The 18,724-nt window shown below is 29.3% G+C and overlaps 1 protein-coding gene across 1 annotated transcript in view; it reads right to left on the minus strand.

The window, feature by feature from the left end:
• The window catches only part of LOC106693016 (uncharacterized), a 48,020-nt gene extending 42,260 nt beyond the window's left edge, over positions 1-5,760 (minus strand). The window contains exon 1 of the mRNA XM_014439315.2: positions 5,685-5,760. Within this exon, the coding sequence (XP_014294801.2) occupies positions 5,685-5,753 (69 nt within the window). The 5' untranslated portion in view covers positions 5,754-5,760. The remainder of the gene's footprint in view (positions 1-5,684) is intronic.
• Between the last annotated feature and the right edge of the window lie 12,964 nt (positions 5,761-18,724).

Consider the following 18,724-nt stretch of genomic DNA (forward strand, 5'->3'; position numbering starts at 1 on the left):
GGTGGATGATTGTTTTCGGATTTGTCAATTGTTATCGTTTTGAGAAAAGCGATAGCCGAGGAGAGTCTTTCTGATAACGGAAGTGTTGAATTTGGTTTTGTCGAAAAAGAATAGAAAATTTTGGATTAAAAATATATTTATGTGTCGGATGTTCTGTTTGTGGATATTTTTATTTTGAACTGTAGTTTATGGCTAATTTAGATCTTCTGAACGAAAGTGGTGATAGTCCGGATTCAGCGCATAAACTCGTTTTATGAAGTTCAATTCTTCTTGAAGCTTATCGTTTTTTTTTCTAGGGCTGTACAAGGTTTTTTGATGTATGGTATTTTAGTTCTTGAATAAACTCTGCATTTATTTTATTATTCTTTTCAATATTTTAGTTCATTTCCTTGATAGTATTCATTATATCTTCGTTAGTAATGCCCATCGTATTTATTAAATCATTCTTATTTTTAAACCGAGAGACAAATTATATCCTTCTATAACCACTCGAACACTGAATATAAGTATTATGTTTGTCAACAGCCAAGATAGTGATGGTAAGTAGAGAGGAGACAGACGAAGAGGTGCATGTGCACTAGGTCTAAAGATAACAGATACCTTAACTCTTATCTCGATTAGATGTTTTCTTGATTAGTTAAAAATTTCTTAAAAAGTAAACTATTGTCTATAACTATAACTAAGTAACTATTATATAAAACTTCACTAAAATGTAGACTGTATTATAATAACTAGATGGTAAAATAATTGTCGTATGGTTTGACGTACTAACACTAAAACTAACGAGAGATTGCAGAGAGCACTAATGAGTAGTTACTCCGACAGATACCGGCACTAGACCTCTCCTCCCCATATACATATATATATATATATATGTAGATATACGTTTGCCATAAATTCCGAAAACCAATCCTCAATACAAGATTAGATGTACAAATGTATATATAATTAGGTTAAGTTAAAATTGTATCTGCTATTAATAAAGATTTTTTTTTTAATTATTTATTTAATGTAATTTACAACTGTACAAAATAATACAATAGGTAAATATGTAGTATGTTTCATATACACTTGAAAATCTTGGGAAGGAACCTTCAAACATTAATTTAAAATAAAAGGTCCCGTGGCCATCTTCTTTTCAGACGCCTCGGAGGATTATCAGGGATTGTTAAGGATGAAAGATTAAGAATTGATGTGTTAGGATGGTTAAGGAGTTTGGAATAAAAAGACGCATATCTGTTTTGGGTCAAATCTGCAACGAATGGGATGTTAAGGTCTTTGTGAATGAATAAAGATTTAAAGTTGGAAACAAAAATTCAAAAACCAATACCAGAAAACTTGGAAAATACAGCGAGTAGTGGGAGATAAAGGGGACAATGAAGATGTAGATAAAAAATATGGTGTTTTTGCCACAAAACAAATTTAAGAATCCAATGCAATGAACGATTTTACGATAAATGTTAATTAAGGTGCTGCTATACATTTGCCAAATTATGACTAATTCCAATATGCGGAGTTGTATAGATGGGTGATTTTGGTTGGCTGGTAATAGTTGACCTGAATTTATGGCCTACCTTTCAGGTATTGTTTTTTGGGCTCAAAGCAAAGAGCGTTTGGGCAAGCACTTGTAATGCATTCATACTTTTGTGTCCAATCCTTACAAGTCCAAAATCCTTCGTAAAATCCTTAATGCTCCTTACTTTGTCACAAATCAAGTCATCCATCAGGACCTCAATATTCCATATGTTGCCGATTTGGCCAGAACCAGATACCGTTCCTTCCATAATAAACTTCTCAACCACCCAAATCCACTTGATTCTAGCCTGGCTTCTCCTTCATTACCTAATAATCCTCCTAGACGTCTGAAAAGAAAATGGCCTCGAGATCTTCTTCTATAGAAATGTTATTGGAGTTCTAATCAGTGGGTAGATTCTCCACATGTTTTTATCATGTTACTATGTCACCTACAGCAAATTTACTTGTTGTATATATGTGTATACAGTTGTAAATATCAATAAATAAATTATTAAAAAAAAAAAAAAATACTTTTGTGCTCTGTGAGTATTGACTTATCTGGACATACGGCGTTGAGTCTTGGGGCTCCACTAAACCTTTGAATTCCTCTCGTATCCAATCCTTACAATCCCAAATCCTTCGTAAAATCCTAAATGCTCCCTACTTTGTCACCCATAAAATCATCCACAAAGATCTTAATGTTCCATTTGTAACTGATCTAGCCCGAACCAGATATCAATCCTTCCATTACAAACTCCCTAACCACTCAAACCCATTAGTTTCTAATCTTGCTTCCTCTTTTATTCCGGACAATCCTCCGAAGCGTCTGAAAAGAACATGGCCTCCAGACCTTATATTGTAAAAATGTTTTTAGCGTGCTACCAATGGGTAGTTTCTCTACATGTTTGTACCATACCATTATGATTTCCTCAAATTTAATTGATATATTTTCTTTACAGTTATAAATATCAATAAATAAATTTAAAAAAAAAAAGAATTGACTTAGAATTGTGGATAACAGATAGATATTTGTGCTTTATGAGTTTTAATCAGTTAAAGAATTTCCGCAACCTTCCGATTTACTAATTAACCCTAGTTTAATATTGTATATTTTCATAATTTTATCGATTCAGTGTAAATAAATTATTTATTTTTTTAAATTGTTCAAAATCTTGTCAATCAACTTGTTTCCTTTCATTTTTTTGATCATATTTGTTTTGTTTCATTTTATAATGGAAATAGCGTAAAGGTAATGCCCCCTACAACTTCGGTGTTAAAGACACCTCAAATTGACTATGTCGTTTTGTTGGAAGGCTTTAAAAAAGAACTAACAACTAGCTGGTTCGGATATAAACATTTGAAAAACATAAACTAAATAAAAAAAAAAGAGTTAAAACAATAATAAAAGTAAAAATAAAAAAGGATGATAATAAAATTAGATAAATAAATTATGAAAGCAAAAAAAAGAAACTAATTTACAAAAAACAATAGATATTTTAAGTAAATACTGGTCGACGAAAGGTTGATCTACTCCGATAGGTCAGAGGAAGAGTGCTGCCGAGATGTGTAGGTGGCAGCTCTGTAGCTCAATACACCACTGTGATAGTATAAGGTTGGTGTAGTGGCTCATCGATAGTACAAATATCCAAAAGCCAAGATGGCCACACTGGCATTTATTAAGGGCAGACAGGGCCTAGTTGTTTTTATACACTCTTTAGTTTTAGTTTTTAGTATGTAGGGAAAAACTCAGAAAACAAAGTGTGCCCCAGCACCTCGTCTATTTAACATTGTATAAACTCCAAGAACTAAAAATCTCAACCTGTCCTTAGAATGGAGCAATGCTCCAGTAAAAGAAAAATTTGTAAATGTATGTATATAAAATTTCAAAAATATAATTTTCTATAGGGACTAGGGAAAAAAAAAAATTTGTTTTTATGAATTATGCGAGCCGAATAATTAGCAACACTCATATTCTAGTCAAAAGCCAGAAACACGGAATTTCGGATTGAAATGTTGACTAAAACACTCAAAAATGTCTGATAAAATAACATCAACTAAACGCAGACGGCTGGTTATACATGATCATGGCTACTAATTAGTCGGAACATGCTATTCAAGTCGAAAGTAGGAAGAGCCTGGTTTCGGACAGTAAGGCCGGTTAACACACTCAAAATGTCCAAAACTATTACAATATAAGCGCAGACAGGGCTGGTTACAAAATATTACGGCCACTAATTAGCCAGAACTGAATTAAAAGGAAGATGGTCGGCCTGTTGCTAGACGACGACTTAGCAACGGTTATCAACCCTTAGCAACTGTCTCTATTACTTAATTATAACAACACAAATATAAATACATATTTTTTTCCAAAATAACTAAATTCCAATTAAAATAATATAATTAAAATAACGTAACAAAATTATACACTAATACTAACTAATTAGTATTTACATAAAGTACAAATTAATTATAAACTATGGCGTTAACAGCCAGGATCATACATAAATCTGGAACACACAAACGTATGGATATTGTGAATTTGCGGAAAGCGTGTAAATCCGGCTTTAAAAACAAGTAATATCTAATATACACAATAAATAAATTATAATAAAAACTAAGGATGTATATTAAATCTCTTTTATTTACATAAATTATATGAGATCTGAAATACAAAACTATTGATCACAATATTTTGAAAAGGTTTTCGACATTCTTAAGATATTTTCCGGATGAAACAATTTTTTGATGTAACATCTTATTTTATCTATTTTTTTTCATATAATTTCACTCAAGTATGGAATATAATATCTAAAACTCGGGTGAGTTAAGAGAATGAAGTAGATTTTGCTTGTTAAGTAAGATATTGAGAGATACCTCTATACGTAAGCTAAAATTGCGAAGGTGTATACGAGTAGATGAGTTATTTGGATCGACAATTCACAGCGAAGGTGATGTTTGCCTGGTTGTATAAAGGTTACTAACCTAATCTAACCATGGTGGGAGTTCAAGTATTACATTTTGTGGGACCGCGACTTAATGAAAAAATTAACGCTAACAGACCGGATTCGAACCGCCGCCACCCGCAGATCTCAGAACGATAGACCTAGGCCCAAATTGGCTTAAATTTGTGGTCGACCTGTAAGCTGTCGGTTTGTGGGCACAAATCAAAGGTTTTTGTTCAATTTAGAATTTCACAATCTTTTGTACACCATATTACATTATTATTAAATTTTAATAGTATACATTCGTATAATACAATTAAATTATGGAAGATTATTGATTGAGCGTGTGTATAGATGAATGGAATATGGTCCGGGTGCGGTAAAAAAAACTCAAATAGTAAATAATTATATTATTTTATTGAGCCAACGTATCGCCCCACGTTGTAAATTATTATTATATCTTACGTTTTTACATTTTATACCCCTGTTATTTTACACTAATGTTTTTTCTTATTTTTTCCTTTTTGTAACTATAGTGTTTGTATCTTTTTTAGCCCTGACGAAGCCCTGCAACGTGGAGCAAAACGTTGGCTCAATAAAATAGTATAATTATCTACTATTTGAGTTGTTTTTTTTTACCGCACCCGGACCATATTCCATTCAACAATTAAATTATATTTATACTAATGTGACTGGAGTGAAGAAGAAATAAGTTTGAAAATGGCTAATGGAAAAAGGTCGAAACGTTGGGAAAAAATATATTTATAGAATATAACTGATCTTAAGCATTTTTCCCGCGTTTTTTTTTTTTATTGCTATTTGACAATTAAAAATAAATCAGATAAAAAAAAAACAACAAAAATTATAGTTATAATAAATTTATATAATCTTTTCTTGTTTAACTAATGCTAAATATTAAATTCACATAATATGCTTGTAAATATATGTAAATAAACAATGAATGAACAAGTAGTATTTCTGAATTGGATAAAGATAGAAACAGGCTAAAGTGAATGAATTGAAGGATGTTTCTTGAATGGGCGTTCCCTAATTTAAGTGTATGAAGGGATTAAATGGGCACTGCACAATTGTTTAAGTACATTAAAGTACGTAATTATTATTATGCGTAATCTAGCAAGTAATCTATCAGACTGTCATCGTGTAAACGTGATATTTATTCTATAATAACACAAGAAACATTGAAGTAATAGAGTATGAGCAACTCACAACTGACGACGCCAGTCGAAGGTCTACTACTGTACTCCGACCCCCCTCTCCATTCCCAATTTGGCTCATACGTAAGCGCCAGTAGATACGAAGTGCGACTGGACGGCGACACGCAAGGCGCTTGGACAAAAAATAAGTTTTAACTTAATTCTTTATCGGACGTATTCCAGAGAGAAACGATTTTTTAACAGGAAACAATGCTGCACAAACACAGTGGGCTGGAATAATAGTACAAGAGCCGGGAAGAAAAAAGGCAGTTATCTCACCCCAATTTTATATTACTTTAATGAAAACTATGTATAATTAATAGTCAAAATTCCTGAGTCTGCCAAGTATAGGTAGAGGGAATAAAAAATGGCGGCTGTTTCAAAACGTTAAAAAACATTAATTTTTCATTCCGAGCTCTTTATCTTAAAAACTACGAACAACACTAGAAAATCTAAAAGAACATTATTTAAAGAAGAATGCATTTGCTGAAATATTAGCCATAATAGAGCTATTTACGTCCAACAGTTCTCGAGATATAGCTTTTTAAAAAGCAACTTTTCATAAAAATGTACCGAAATATCAGTAGTTAGTTAATTTAATTTGAGAAATCTATATCTCAGGAATTATGCGACGTACAGATGTCTATTAGCAATCAAATTAAAGCTAGTTTAATATTCTATAAATTAGTTTATTACCTTTACCTTCGTAGGAATAGTAGTTTTCATGATATTTGCTAAAATAAATTGATGTATAGTTGTTCGGACAATAAGTTTGATTTATGAAAAACTTTATTTCAGAAACCATTGGACATACAGATGCCTGCCAGCGCTCAAATTAAAGCTAGTTAAATTTACTATAAATAGTTAATAATGTTTATCTTTGTAGGAGTAGCAGTTTTTAAGATATTTGATAATGTAAACTCACAAAATGTTAATTTCTAGTTGTTCGTATAAAATGTTGGATTTTTGAAAAAATATATCTCTAGACCCATTAAACGCCCATATGTCTGCCAGAACTCAAAATAAAGGAAATTTAACTTACTATAAAGTAGTTTATGACAATTATCTTCGTAGCGGTAGTAGTTTTTATGATATTCACATATGAATATAAATTTGGCAAATGAAAATTTGTCCGAACAACTATAAATCAATTTATTTTAGTATATTTCATAAAAACTACTAATTCTACGTAAATAAACACTATAAACTACTTTATAGCCCATTAAACTAGCTTTAATTTGAGTGCTAATAGGCATTTGTACGTTAAATGATTTTTGAGATATAGATTTTTCAAAATAAATTCACTAACTTCTGATCTTTCAGTACGTTCCATACAACATTTTAATGAAATGCTGGTTTTTAAAAAGCTATATCTTGAGAACTATTGAACATAAATAGCTTTATTGGTGCTTAAATTTTATCAAATTTACTCTACTTTAAATGATGCCCTCTTAGATTTTCTATTGTTGTCGGTAGTTGTAAAGATCAAGAGCTCCAAATAAAAAATTTATTATTTTTAACGTTTAAAAACAGCCACCATTTTTTATTCTCCCTTCCTATACTTGGCAGACTCATTAATTTTGACTAGTAATTAAGTAAACAAAAATTGGGGTGAAATAACTTCCTTTTTTCTCCTCTTGGGCTCGTGTACTATAATATACAGCATAATAATCTATTTTACGAGACTTTTTAATCAAAACAATATAAACGAAATACATTAAATATTGTACACAACACATTTTTATTTATTTATTTTTTTAAAACTAAATTACATTAAATTAAAGTAACGTGACGGCCGTACAGGTTAGGGCGTAGGTCACAGTGTGCTCCGTTCGATTCCCACATGGGACAGTTAACATTTATTACCGGCGGTCCGGAAGAATGAATCTTGACACTCCTGCCTTTGTTAGTACGTGGCGGCAACCCAGGTAGCCGCCAGGCGTCGCAATAATAACCACTAGGCCCATTTTCTGAACTTTTTCCCCCCACCAAATACCAGTACCAGTCCATTAAATAAATAAAAGGAAGATGGTGAGGATGCGGTAAAAAGAACTTAACTTGTAATTAAACTATTTCTTGTGAGGGACGTTTCGGCCCACTTTGCATTGCTTCATCAGAGCTAAAAAAATACAAACAACTATAATAATGTAAAAAAAGTAGGAGAATTGTTAGTTATTTGTATCTTTTTTTAGAAAACCCTATGTTTATTGGTTATTTTTCATAATATCTCCCTTTTACATATTACTATACTCCATCTACAACATATCTACTTCACCTATTAGTTAAACTGTTTACACCTACCTCTTTGCCATATTTATAACTGTTTCTGGGGAGAGGAGTAGCCATGGGGTAAAGGGCGTGGCTATTAACTCCAAGGACCCGGATTCGAGTCCGGCTGAGGCAGATAGTTTTTATCTGTTGCCTGTTGCTGTTGAGTCAGCCCAGTGGGTCTCTCTGGCAGTTCGAGCGTGATCCTGATCACCTCCTTGCTAAACCGTTGATCTAGTAACAGTACTTCTTTACAAAGTACTAAACCCGTGACCCTCCATGGATTGTAGCGGTACAGATTTAAATTTAATTTAATTACTGTTTCTAGCGAGTATTCTTCTACAATTTATTATTTTAGATCTGTATTTAGAACTTTATCACACCTGAGGACTGTTTCATAATGAAAGCTAATAGTATTAGTCCATAAATACAAGTACACAAATCATAAAGTACAAGCACTGATACATTTTGTTTCATGATAGTGATGACTATTAGTGATATTACATGAGTTTAAAAGTAAAAAATTATCTGACAGAATTGTATAACTCACTGAAATTGTACCAAATAAAAACTAAAAGGTTAATAGTATTAGTTTGTACTTTATTATGAAACAGGGTCCTGGTTGTATTTATTAGTAACTAGTTTCTAGTCCACCTACCTGTATACTACCTTATATTATTGTTATTATAATCATTTCTTTTTTATATACTTTATAAACATAACTCTTGTTTTGAAATGATTTTTATTTTAATATTCTGTCAATTCTATAATGTTCGTATCTTGTTTTTTCATTTAGCCCCAATGAAGGTCTGCAAAGTGGGATGAAACATTAGCTTATATCTTCCTTTTATACATTACAGACGATTAATCAAGATCTTCCAATAAATTTCATTAAATTAATTTTTTTTAAATATATTTATCCCCTTTTTGTTTTCATTTTTTATTAACACTATAAATTTTATCCTCTCATTACATCCTATTCTTGCAATTCTTTAGCCCAACAAAGTGGGACGACATTGGTTTTTATCTTCCTTTTGAATATTACAGATGGTTAATTAAGATCTTCCGAAAAATTTCATTAAATTAAACTTTTTTTTTTTTGTAATTTTCCCCATTTTGTTTTGATTTATTATTAAAACTATAAATTGTATCCTCTCATTACATCCCACTCTAGTATATCTCATATTCCTTTTTTCCTGTGATCAATCTCAAATATTGAGGTTACTACACAAATTTTATTTTAAATTTATGGACTGATTCAAAGTTGATTCTTTCAATAGGAAAACATGTAGAAAAATAAAGACATGAGAAGAAAATGTTGTAAATGAATGAAAATGTAGAAAAAAATTAAAATAAAGTAACAATAGGAAATTATGTTTTCTATAGTTTTATGCATTCCATGCACTGTTTTCTTATAAATTATTATAATAGGTTTCAAATTACATATGTAGTATAGGATTTTGTATGGGATGCTGTTTATTCATTCTTGATTTTTTTTACAAAATGATATGATCAAATTATTACATTAAATGGAACTTAATGTAAGATATTATCAAGGTTCTAATACTTTTTACACTAGCTGAATCTATATACAATTGTGAAATTTCTGAATAAAAGATAAAATATTTAAAAACAGCATATTTCCCTTCTTATTTCTAATATTTATTTATCTTTTTCAAAAGAATTTATTTGAATTCTAATTTATTTTATTAGTTCACGAAATAAATAATTAATACCCTTCTAGATTTACACTTTCCTGTGTATTTCCTCCTGTAAACAAATTTTTAGTTAATTATAAATTTAACTATGTCAATCTTTTTTAAAATATTTTGTCATCTTATTTTCTTGTATGTAACAACTATTTATTTTTGCCTTCGACTTGGAATTGCTATTTTATAGATGTTTTAATAAAACAACTCCAATTAGTATATTTCAGTATAAGCATTTATTTTTCAATTTTTATTTAGATTGTATAATATGTTTTTAAAAGAAATAAAAATTATTATTGAGTAGTTTTCAAAACGGCCTATAGAGAGCATCTTTTATGTGTATATTTTCCACCAACTGGATTCGATATTTTGACATCATATGAACCAAGTAATTTAGTTTTTAAACATTTGTCACTTTAATTCTCGAGCCATATAGAAACATCAATTATATAATTATATATTGCTATTTCAGGTGAAGAAAAATATTTCAAATAAAGCTAGGTTAAAAATACTTCACTATAGGAACTCAAAAATATTAAAAGTGGCTGATCAACTTGTTGAACTATTAATACACAACATTATGATCAGTCTAATAGACAATAGTAAAAGGGATGAGAGAGAATTAGTTGAGACTAATCGAATAGACTTTTTTTCCCCTTTTCAACTCATGGAGTTGACAATACCCAGCCAAGGTCAATAAAAATAATGGTGTATAGTGAGTCCAGAATAATTGTTTCTGCCATTTTCTGAAACTGTTTCCTCAAAAAATTAATTGTTTTAAGAATAATAATAAGATAACTAATAAAAAGATACAATCTAATAAAATAAATTAATATATAATTCCTATGTATAATGTATCATTGTTAAGAAATATAATTGTTAAAATTTATATGACTACATTTTGGCATTAATTATAATTAATCATCACTAATCATAGTAAATTTCAATCATATGATTATTGCCTAAATTTTATGGATTGTTAACTTATTAAAACAATTGAGGCTTACGTTATCTTCTTTGAATTCAGACTTTTAAAGATAACCTAATTTAAATTAGATAATGTAAGACTTAATTTAGATTTTTCTAGTTATTGTACGATTGAAATTCATTATAATTATTCTTTTATAGAAAAAAATTCTGATAATGGCTTGCATAGTGCTGAAACATGGTTAAATAAATGTTCAATGTATGAAATAAATATTAAAAATTATATTAGTGTCGTATTTTTAGTCTGACTTTATTATTCTCAATCATATCATTATAGCAGAGAGTGCTATGAATATATTTGTGGATAATTAGTTAATTAGAAGTATTTTAAAATCTTTCAATCATTTTACAGAAATACAAGCTATCAGCTTGTAAAACTCAGCCTTGTGTAAAATAACACTGCACAATTGCATTTTACTACATATTTTTTTTTTCAGATAAAGATATAAGGATTAAGGTATTATGAAAACCGAAATTACTAATATAAAAGAAAGATGATCCAGGTACGGTCAGACGCACTCAAATAATAATAAAACTATTTATTATGAGCTAATATTTTACCCCACTTTGCAGGGGTTCCTCAGGACTAAAAATAGATCAAAACAACTAAAATAATTTAACAAAACAAAAGAATAGATTAAACAATTAAAAATAATGTGTGGCTATAATTAATTTAAACTGTATGAATATTTATAGAAAAATAAACAAAGAAAATAAAAATAACATGTACAGTGAGAAGATAAATAAATAAACAAAAATTACAAAAAAATATTAGACAATTAATGAAAACAAAAATAATTACAAATAAAAAAGTATATAAAACCTTAGTTTATTCTTATATTATACTCTTATCTATTATATTACTATGTTACATTATTTTTGTTGTTTGTATCATTTTTAGCCCTGAGGAAGCCCTGCAAAGTGTGGCGAAACGTAGGTTCATAATAAATTATTTTATTAATATTTGAGTTCTTTTGACCACTCCCAGATCATCTTCCTTTTGTATTCAATTAAAAATTGCAAAATGCAAGGAAAATTTTATATTGTCTGTATCCATACTTCAATAAAAAATCACAATTATCCAATAGAGATAAATTCATAATATATCAAGTGGTACTAATCTTATCTTACTATCACTATTTTAACCAATATAAAGAAAAATACAATATTTCAAAACAAATGCCTCAGAATCGTTAATAACTATCCATATAACACTAGAATAACTGAAATGCACACTGAATTAAATATAGACACCGTACAGGTTTACATATATAAACTGACACATGATTTTTTCCAGTCTTGCCTCAACTCATTAAACCCTCTAAGCACAGAAATAGGAAATTACACTAAAACTACAAACCGTTGATATGAACGCAAAAGAACTAAACATATATTAATGTAAACATAAATCAATGATATGTATTTCATGTTACCCAATTATATCTATTTTATTCTATCCAATGTTATGAATTTTGTTAATTTAATAATGTTTTGATTTTTTTTCTTATCACTTAATTTTTACATTATCTTACTATGTTAGAATATTTTTGTCATTTGTATCATTTTTATCCCTGAGGAAGCCCTGCAAAGTGTGGTGAAACGTTGATTCATAAAAGTAATATCCTACCTTAATTTACCTTATTGTTATAATGTTCTTAGTTGTTTTTTGTATCTTTTTAGCCCTGATGAAGCCCTGCAAAGTGGGATGAAATGTCGGACATTAAATAGTTAAAAATTATTTGTTCTTTTTTTACCACATCCCTGACCATCTTCTTATAAGTAAAGTAAATTATTTGTATCAAATAATTTGTATCCATTGAAGTATCAAGCATTCTTTATTAATATTTTAAATATCTAAAGTTTCGGCCAATCAAACCATCCTCCAGGACAATCTTAACTATAAATTCACACCTCACATCCAACTATTAAAATTTTTTGCAGGCTATTCTGGCCAGGTCTAATCAAATTAATCAAATTAACCTATTTTGCCACTTTTAAATTTAATTTTAAAACTTTTAATTTCAAATTATCTTTATAAATTTGACTAATTTTATTATACCTGGGCAGAATAGGCTGCAAAAAATTTTAATAGTTGGATGTGAGTTGTGAATTTATGATAAGATTGTCCTTGATGAATGTCAGGTTGGCTAAAACATCGGACATTTAAAATATTAATAAAAAGTAGTTGGAACTTGAATGGATATAATTTATTTTATTTACACAATAAAACCAGTCTTGAAGAAGTGATAAGAATATATGAAATAGTAAAGAAGTTGAAAATTAATACAAAAAAGATAACTAACATAGTAATGGGTAATGAACTGATGAAAGATATTTCTATAAATTTTTTGAGGTTAAAAAACTTCCAAAAATGAATATAAACTATTTTATATTTTTCAAAATATTTGTACAACATAAAACAAATAACGTACAATTGTCCCGAAACATTTTATAATTATGAAGACAAATACAAAATAATTTATATTCATCTTTGAAAGTTTTTTAACCTCAAAAAATCAACTTCCTAAAAAAATAATTAGATAAAAGATAATATGAATTACCAAACGGATCTTTAAATTAACCAAGAATATCTTTTTATACTTCCACCTTTGCATCTATTTTATTTACATGTCACTCTTATACTATTATATTGCCTTTAGCTATTTTTATCTTTTTATTTTAGCTCAATAATTGAATCTATTTTTTATTTTGTTTTTTACTGCAGCCTAGACAAACTCCTAACAAAATATATTTTATTTCAACTAAATTTGGCTATTTCTTGTTTATTGGTTGTTCTGTTTACACTAACTAACAATGGGGCAAGGCATTATGTTCATCAGTGCGATATATACTTATAGGGTAAATTAAATCACTAGTTGTGAGAAAAAAAAGTAAATAAAAAAAATTATATTTAAAAAAGTGTAAAAATTTTAAATTATTTAAAAAAAAAAAATAGGCTGCCATCGACCCAGTGGAAGGCTTTGATTTGTGTCAGGAGGGTGGTGCGTCTCGATCTTCTCCTGCAAGAAGACGTGACCAAATATGTTTTTAAGAGAGAAGGCTCAACAGGATTTTTAGAAAATCTTGGGATGAAGAGTGATGAAAATTCCAACAAATGGGAGCAGGCTATCCAGGAGGATATAATTGAGGAGTGGGGAGGATGGTGGGTGATGACACCAAAAAGGCATCACCCATTGAAAATACTTTCCTACAAAACAATTTGGAAACAACCCTCTGCTGGGAATCTAAGAAGATACGTAGAGAAACATTAAGCTATGAGCAATTTTTAATTGTTGTAGTGTGTTTTTACGCAGTCATATGTACCATCCTTCTACTGTAAATGCCCATATTGTCAAAATAACAGAGCAGGATGGAAAATATAATAAAATAAAATGCACTTATTATGCTAAAATTAATAAAAAATGTAATTACAATTGGCAATTATATAATTATAGTTGACTATAACTTTATTTAAGGTAACATTTTTAAGTAAAATTTTTACTTGTCAAAATAATAAAAGACATTTATTACTACTACATTGGCTAGGTTGACAGAGAATACAATACTTGACTCCCTGGGAATCATACACGACTACATGCATGGAAATTAATGAGTAGGGGGGTTTATCCAGAGGAGGGATGGCATGCATGCATCGCATATTATTTGTTGTTTTATTTATTACTTTATTATTTTAAATATTTTAATACTTGTTATATAGGGGAATTCGTTGATCAAATGAAATAGGGGTTGTGAAACAGAAGGGAAAGAAAAAAAAGGGATAAATCGAAAAACTTGAAGTTAGTTTGTAGACTGGTATTAATTGTAAAAGAAAACTGTGAAAAAAAAAATGTTATCTTTCTATTATATTATATCATATAAAAATATGTAATTTATACTTGTCCAGTCACGGATTGATCAGTATGCTGTGTAATGCAGCAACCCGATGTATTTGGGCAGCATGAATGAATAAAGTATTTCTTTCTCTGTTCATGAGCATATTTTTTTTGTTACCCCTACCTCACCATTTATGATATATGGTGTGGTTATCCTACATACTGTCAACTTATTCTAGTGAAAGTGGAAAGGTCAAGTTTTCATTTTGTGGCAATATCAGGCTGGATTTGCACATTGCAGACTCGATGTTGCTGAGGTTGTGACTTGACTAACTTGCTACAACTGCCTCTACTCATGACCATTGGTATTTAAAATCAAATTTTTATTTGTTGATAAGCATTAAAATCGACCTTGGGCAATATGTAATAGTGATGAATGATCATATTCATAGCAAACTAAACAAAAATTGTAAAATTTTATATAAATAAATAAAATATCTATGTGAATATAAACAGAAAGATAAGTAAAATTAACATAATAAAATTATGCAGATGGAGAAATTAGGATAAAATAAGTAAAATTTTGAACTAATAGAACAATAACATAAAAACCCTAATCACATTTATACTATTATGTACAATATTTACACTCTCGACCTGTGGATCCCCGAGTTCACTCCACACATGAGGGGTAGATCAGGACTCTTCGAGATCCCAGCCCAGCCCTCTCTGTGTGTCACTCTTGTGAACATTGGCATTAGTAAGTATGTTTTAAACTTTGTTAAACAGTTAAAGTTTTGCCAAATTTTGTTTTTTCTCAGAAGTTATTTTGAGAGGGAAAATTTCCCCTTTCCTCCCATCACCCTCTTCCTTTCCATATATCCACCACTAGTCCTTTGAACATGTTATAAGAAATAAAGATGTGAATGCACTTTTGGATACTGTCCATTAAAAAAAGAATTAATTGTTCATTGAGATAATTGAAGTGTTGTTAAGTAAAAAAAAAAGAATAATAAAATTCAGCAAACTAGTTTGCTCAGAAAATAAAAGTTTATCTCCACTTCAGAATTGCCTTTTTTCATAACACTTGAACATTTATTACTGTTATTAAACATTTATAAGTGTACATTTGATAACATAAAAAAGATTAGCAATATCTAACAATCATAATTTAAACTATATTTATTCTATGTCATTGGCCTAGTTAAGTTCAGTTTCCTACATCAATTTATACAATGTAACGTACCTTTTCTTTTTATCAAGTATTCTCATAGTATATTTATTTTTAAACTTTTGTCAGGACAAACTAATTATTCCACCCCTTCATTCATTTTCCCTCTCTCCAATAAAAATCAACTGCTTTATAACAGATTTTAAAAATAAATGTCATCAACTAATAACATTACTCTGTTTTATTGACTGAATTAAGGTTAAAATAATCAAAAATTAGAAACAAACTTTTTCAATTTGACTTAAAAATAAAATTTCGCTTTCTAACTGCTTGTGATGCATATTATTCATATTTTTGTATCACCAGATCGGCCTGGTCGGCCTCAAATGGTGTTTTAAATAATGTGATTGATTGATAATGTGTGGGTTCACACTCATAAAAAAGACAACCCTAACGATTTAGAACATTATGATTATTAAATTATGAAAAAAAAATTAATATTTATAAAATAAATATCTGACTTATGTAATAAAAATAATTTGAGAAAAAATAATTAATAATAATAAAAATAGGTAAGTATAGAGTTCACAGCAGAATGTTTTGGATTAGTTTGGTCTCAGTTTTTGAGATGAAATTGGAGTTCCTATGTGTAAGTCATTGCACCTTTAAACACTGTTAATTGGGGATGGAAATTTGCAAAACCTTTTTTTGGTAAATTCGTCTATTGATTCTAATTTTAGTTTGCTATGCAATTATAATCATCAAATATTGATTTATTTTTAATTATTAGTACCTATGAATGTATTTTTCTCATTTAGCTAAATGGAGTTAGTTAAAAATTTTATAATGATTTTTTTGTAAATATATTTCTTGATATTTGTACCTGTATTCAAATATATACAAAAAGTAAATTTGATGTTAGTTCTACAATGACATGTAGAGAATATATCCATTGATAGAACTCCAATGACATTCCTAGAGTAGAAATTAAGGATTTTTCGAAGAGTTCTTGATTTTAAGGGTTGCATATAATAGGAATTCAAGGGTAAAGTTCTTCAAAACTCAACTCTGAAAGTCCAGATAGGCTAAGGCTTATTGTAATAAGTTACAATCATATCAATGAGTCTTTTGTAATTATTTGGAAATTTAGATCGTTTGTTTAGTAAGTGTTGTAATAGTTGGAATCGACAAGCAGTTTTCTGTCTTTTCAGTCCTGTATGAGGATTCCAAGTTAGTCATTTGTCTAGATGTAGTCATTGGTAACAACAGGAATAAGTGAGTTGTTATTAAAGGATACTGTTAGGCAGGAAGTCATAGGTTAATGACAAAGAGTAAATGTGATTTGGTGGGATTTATTGGAATTTATTTTAATTCTCCAGTTTTGACACCATACATCAAGTGTAGTGTTATGATGGGTTGGGATGTCAGCTGTAAAAACTGGACAGTGGATAGGACCAAGTAAACTACTCTGAGGCTCACCAGCTGACTGAGGAGAGAGGGATGAATGATTGTGTTGACTGTAACTGTCGTGATTTACCTTAAATAATCTGTTTGAGAGATAAGAATGGACAGTGAGGAAGTATATAGGGGGTAGGCATTCACGGATCTTGTGTAGCAGTCCCAGGTGCCAGACTAGATCAAAATAATAAATTAAAAAAATAAAATTAATTAATTCCAAATCTGGACTCTCTATTACATTGAAATTTTTCCACTTAGCTAGCAGGTTATAAAAAATACATTACTGCACAATTTATACATATATTTTTTAGCATTTCAGGGATACTGGTTCCCCCCTGTTCAGAATCTAATATATTCCGTTATAGGTGACTACTGAAAGACTACTGTATCTGGACTGTACAGTATTACATTAAGAAGACATTGGCCATTGTTCCTTAATGAATCATTGTATAATTTGATTCATCTGACAATACATAGGTATGCAGTGTCATCTTTACTCAACAATAGATTTTGGGTTCCAGGATCCATAGGGACCTCTAAATCCTATGATCAATGTATTAAAATAAAACAACAATGAACCGAGAGGTACGATTGCTATAAGAAAGATAGAGTAGTTTATCACTGATGTTGTTAGAAACTATTGTACTTAATGTAATGGACATTGTTGAAGTAATTCATTATTTTGCTAATCAAAAATCAAGGAAAGTACTTTTTTAAATATTTATCTAGTGTGTGGTTTATAATGCAAAGTTGTTTGGGTTATAAACAACAAAAAAATTGGAAAAATAAAAAAATATATAAGAAGTTAGAAGCCTAATTTATTAAATTATTATTTATATATAATTTGATTTTTTGTTCGTGACTGGTTTGTTTATCACTTATATTAAAAAATATCCATTTAGTATTTATTCTCTTATAAGTCCTAAATTTTGGGCATTCGGGTCATTCTTTAGGGTATCTTATTTTTAATAACACAGTTACAACAATGACATTAACTCTGGAGAGGTTTAGCCCTGAGTAATTTACTCATATTACTCAATGCACGTGAACGCATCTTTTGACTGTTCTTGAGACTGGTTAATGTTGTTTAAATAAATAATTTAATTTTTATCCATTTTAGTCTCAAAACATTTTTTATTCATTTATAAGTCCGACGTTTCGGCCAATTCAGCCATCCTCAAGGACATTCTTAATATAATTTTTTAATCAAATCATTTAAAAAACAACTTTAATTTAAAACTATCCCTAATATGGATCATTTGTGGACTGATATAAATGATCTGAGCATAACAGCTTGCATAAAGTTGTATTTGAAATTATTTGGTTCTAATATTATATTAAGATTATCCTTGAGGATGGCCAAATTGGCCGAAACGTCGGACTTATAAAGAAATAAAAATTGTTTTGAGACTAAAATGGATAAAATTGTATTTATTTAAACAATATTATTGTATACAGAGTGATATTAGTGTTTATCACTATGAATTGCAATTAAAATTATTTATATTAAAATGAAATAGTGACATACATATGTTAATTTGACTAATTTTTAATTAACCAGGGCAGAATTGCCGGCAAAAATTTATTATAGTTGGATATGAGGCTGTGAAGATATGTCGTTAAGATT

The sequence above is a fragment of the Halyomorpha halys genome, unplaced genomic scaffold (genome assembly GCF_000696795.3).
Source record: "Halyomorpha halys isolate HHAL.00 unplaced genomic scaffold, Hhal_1.1 Scaffold83.1, whole genome shotgun sequence".
Taxonomy (NCBI): Eukaryota; Metazoa; Arthropoda; class Insecta; order Hemiptera; family Pentatomidae; genus Halyomorpha; species Halyomorpha halys.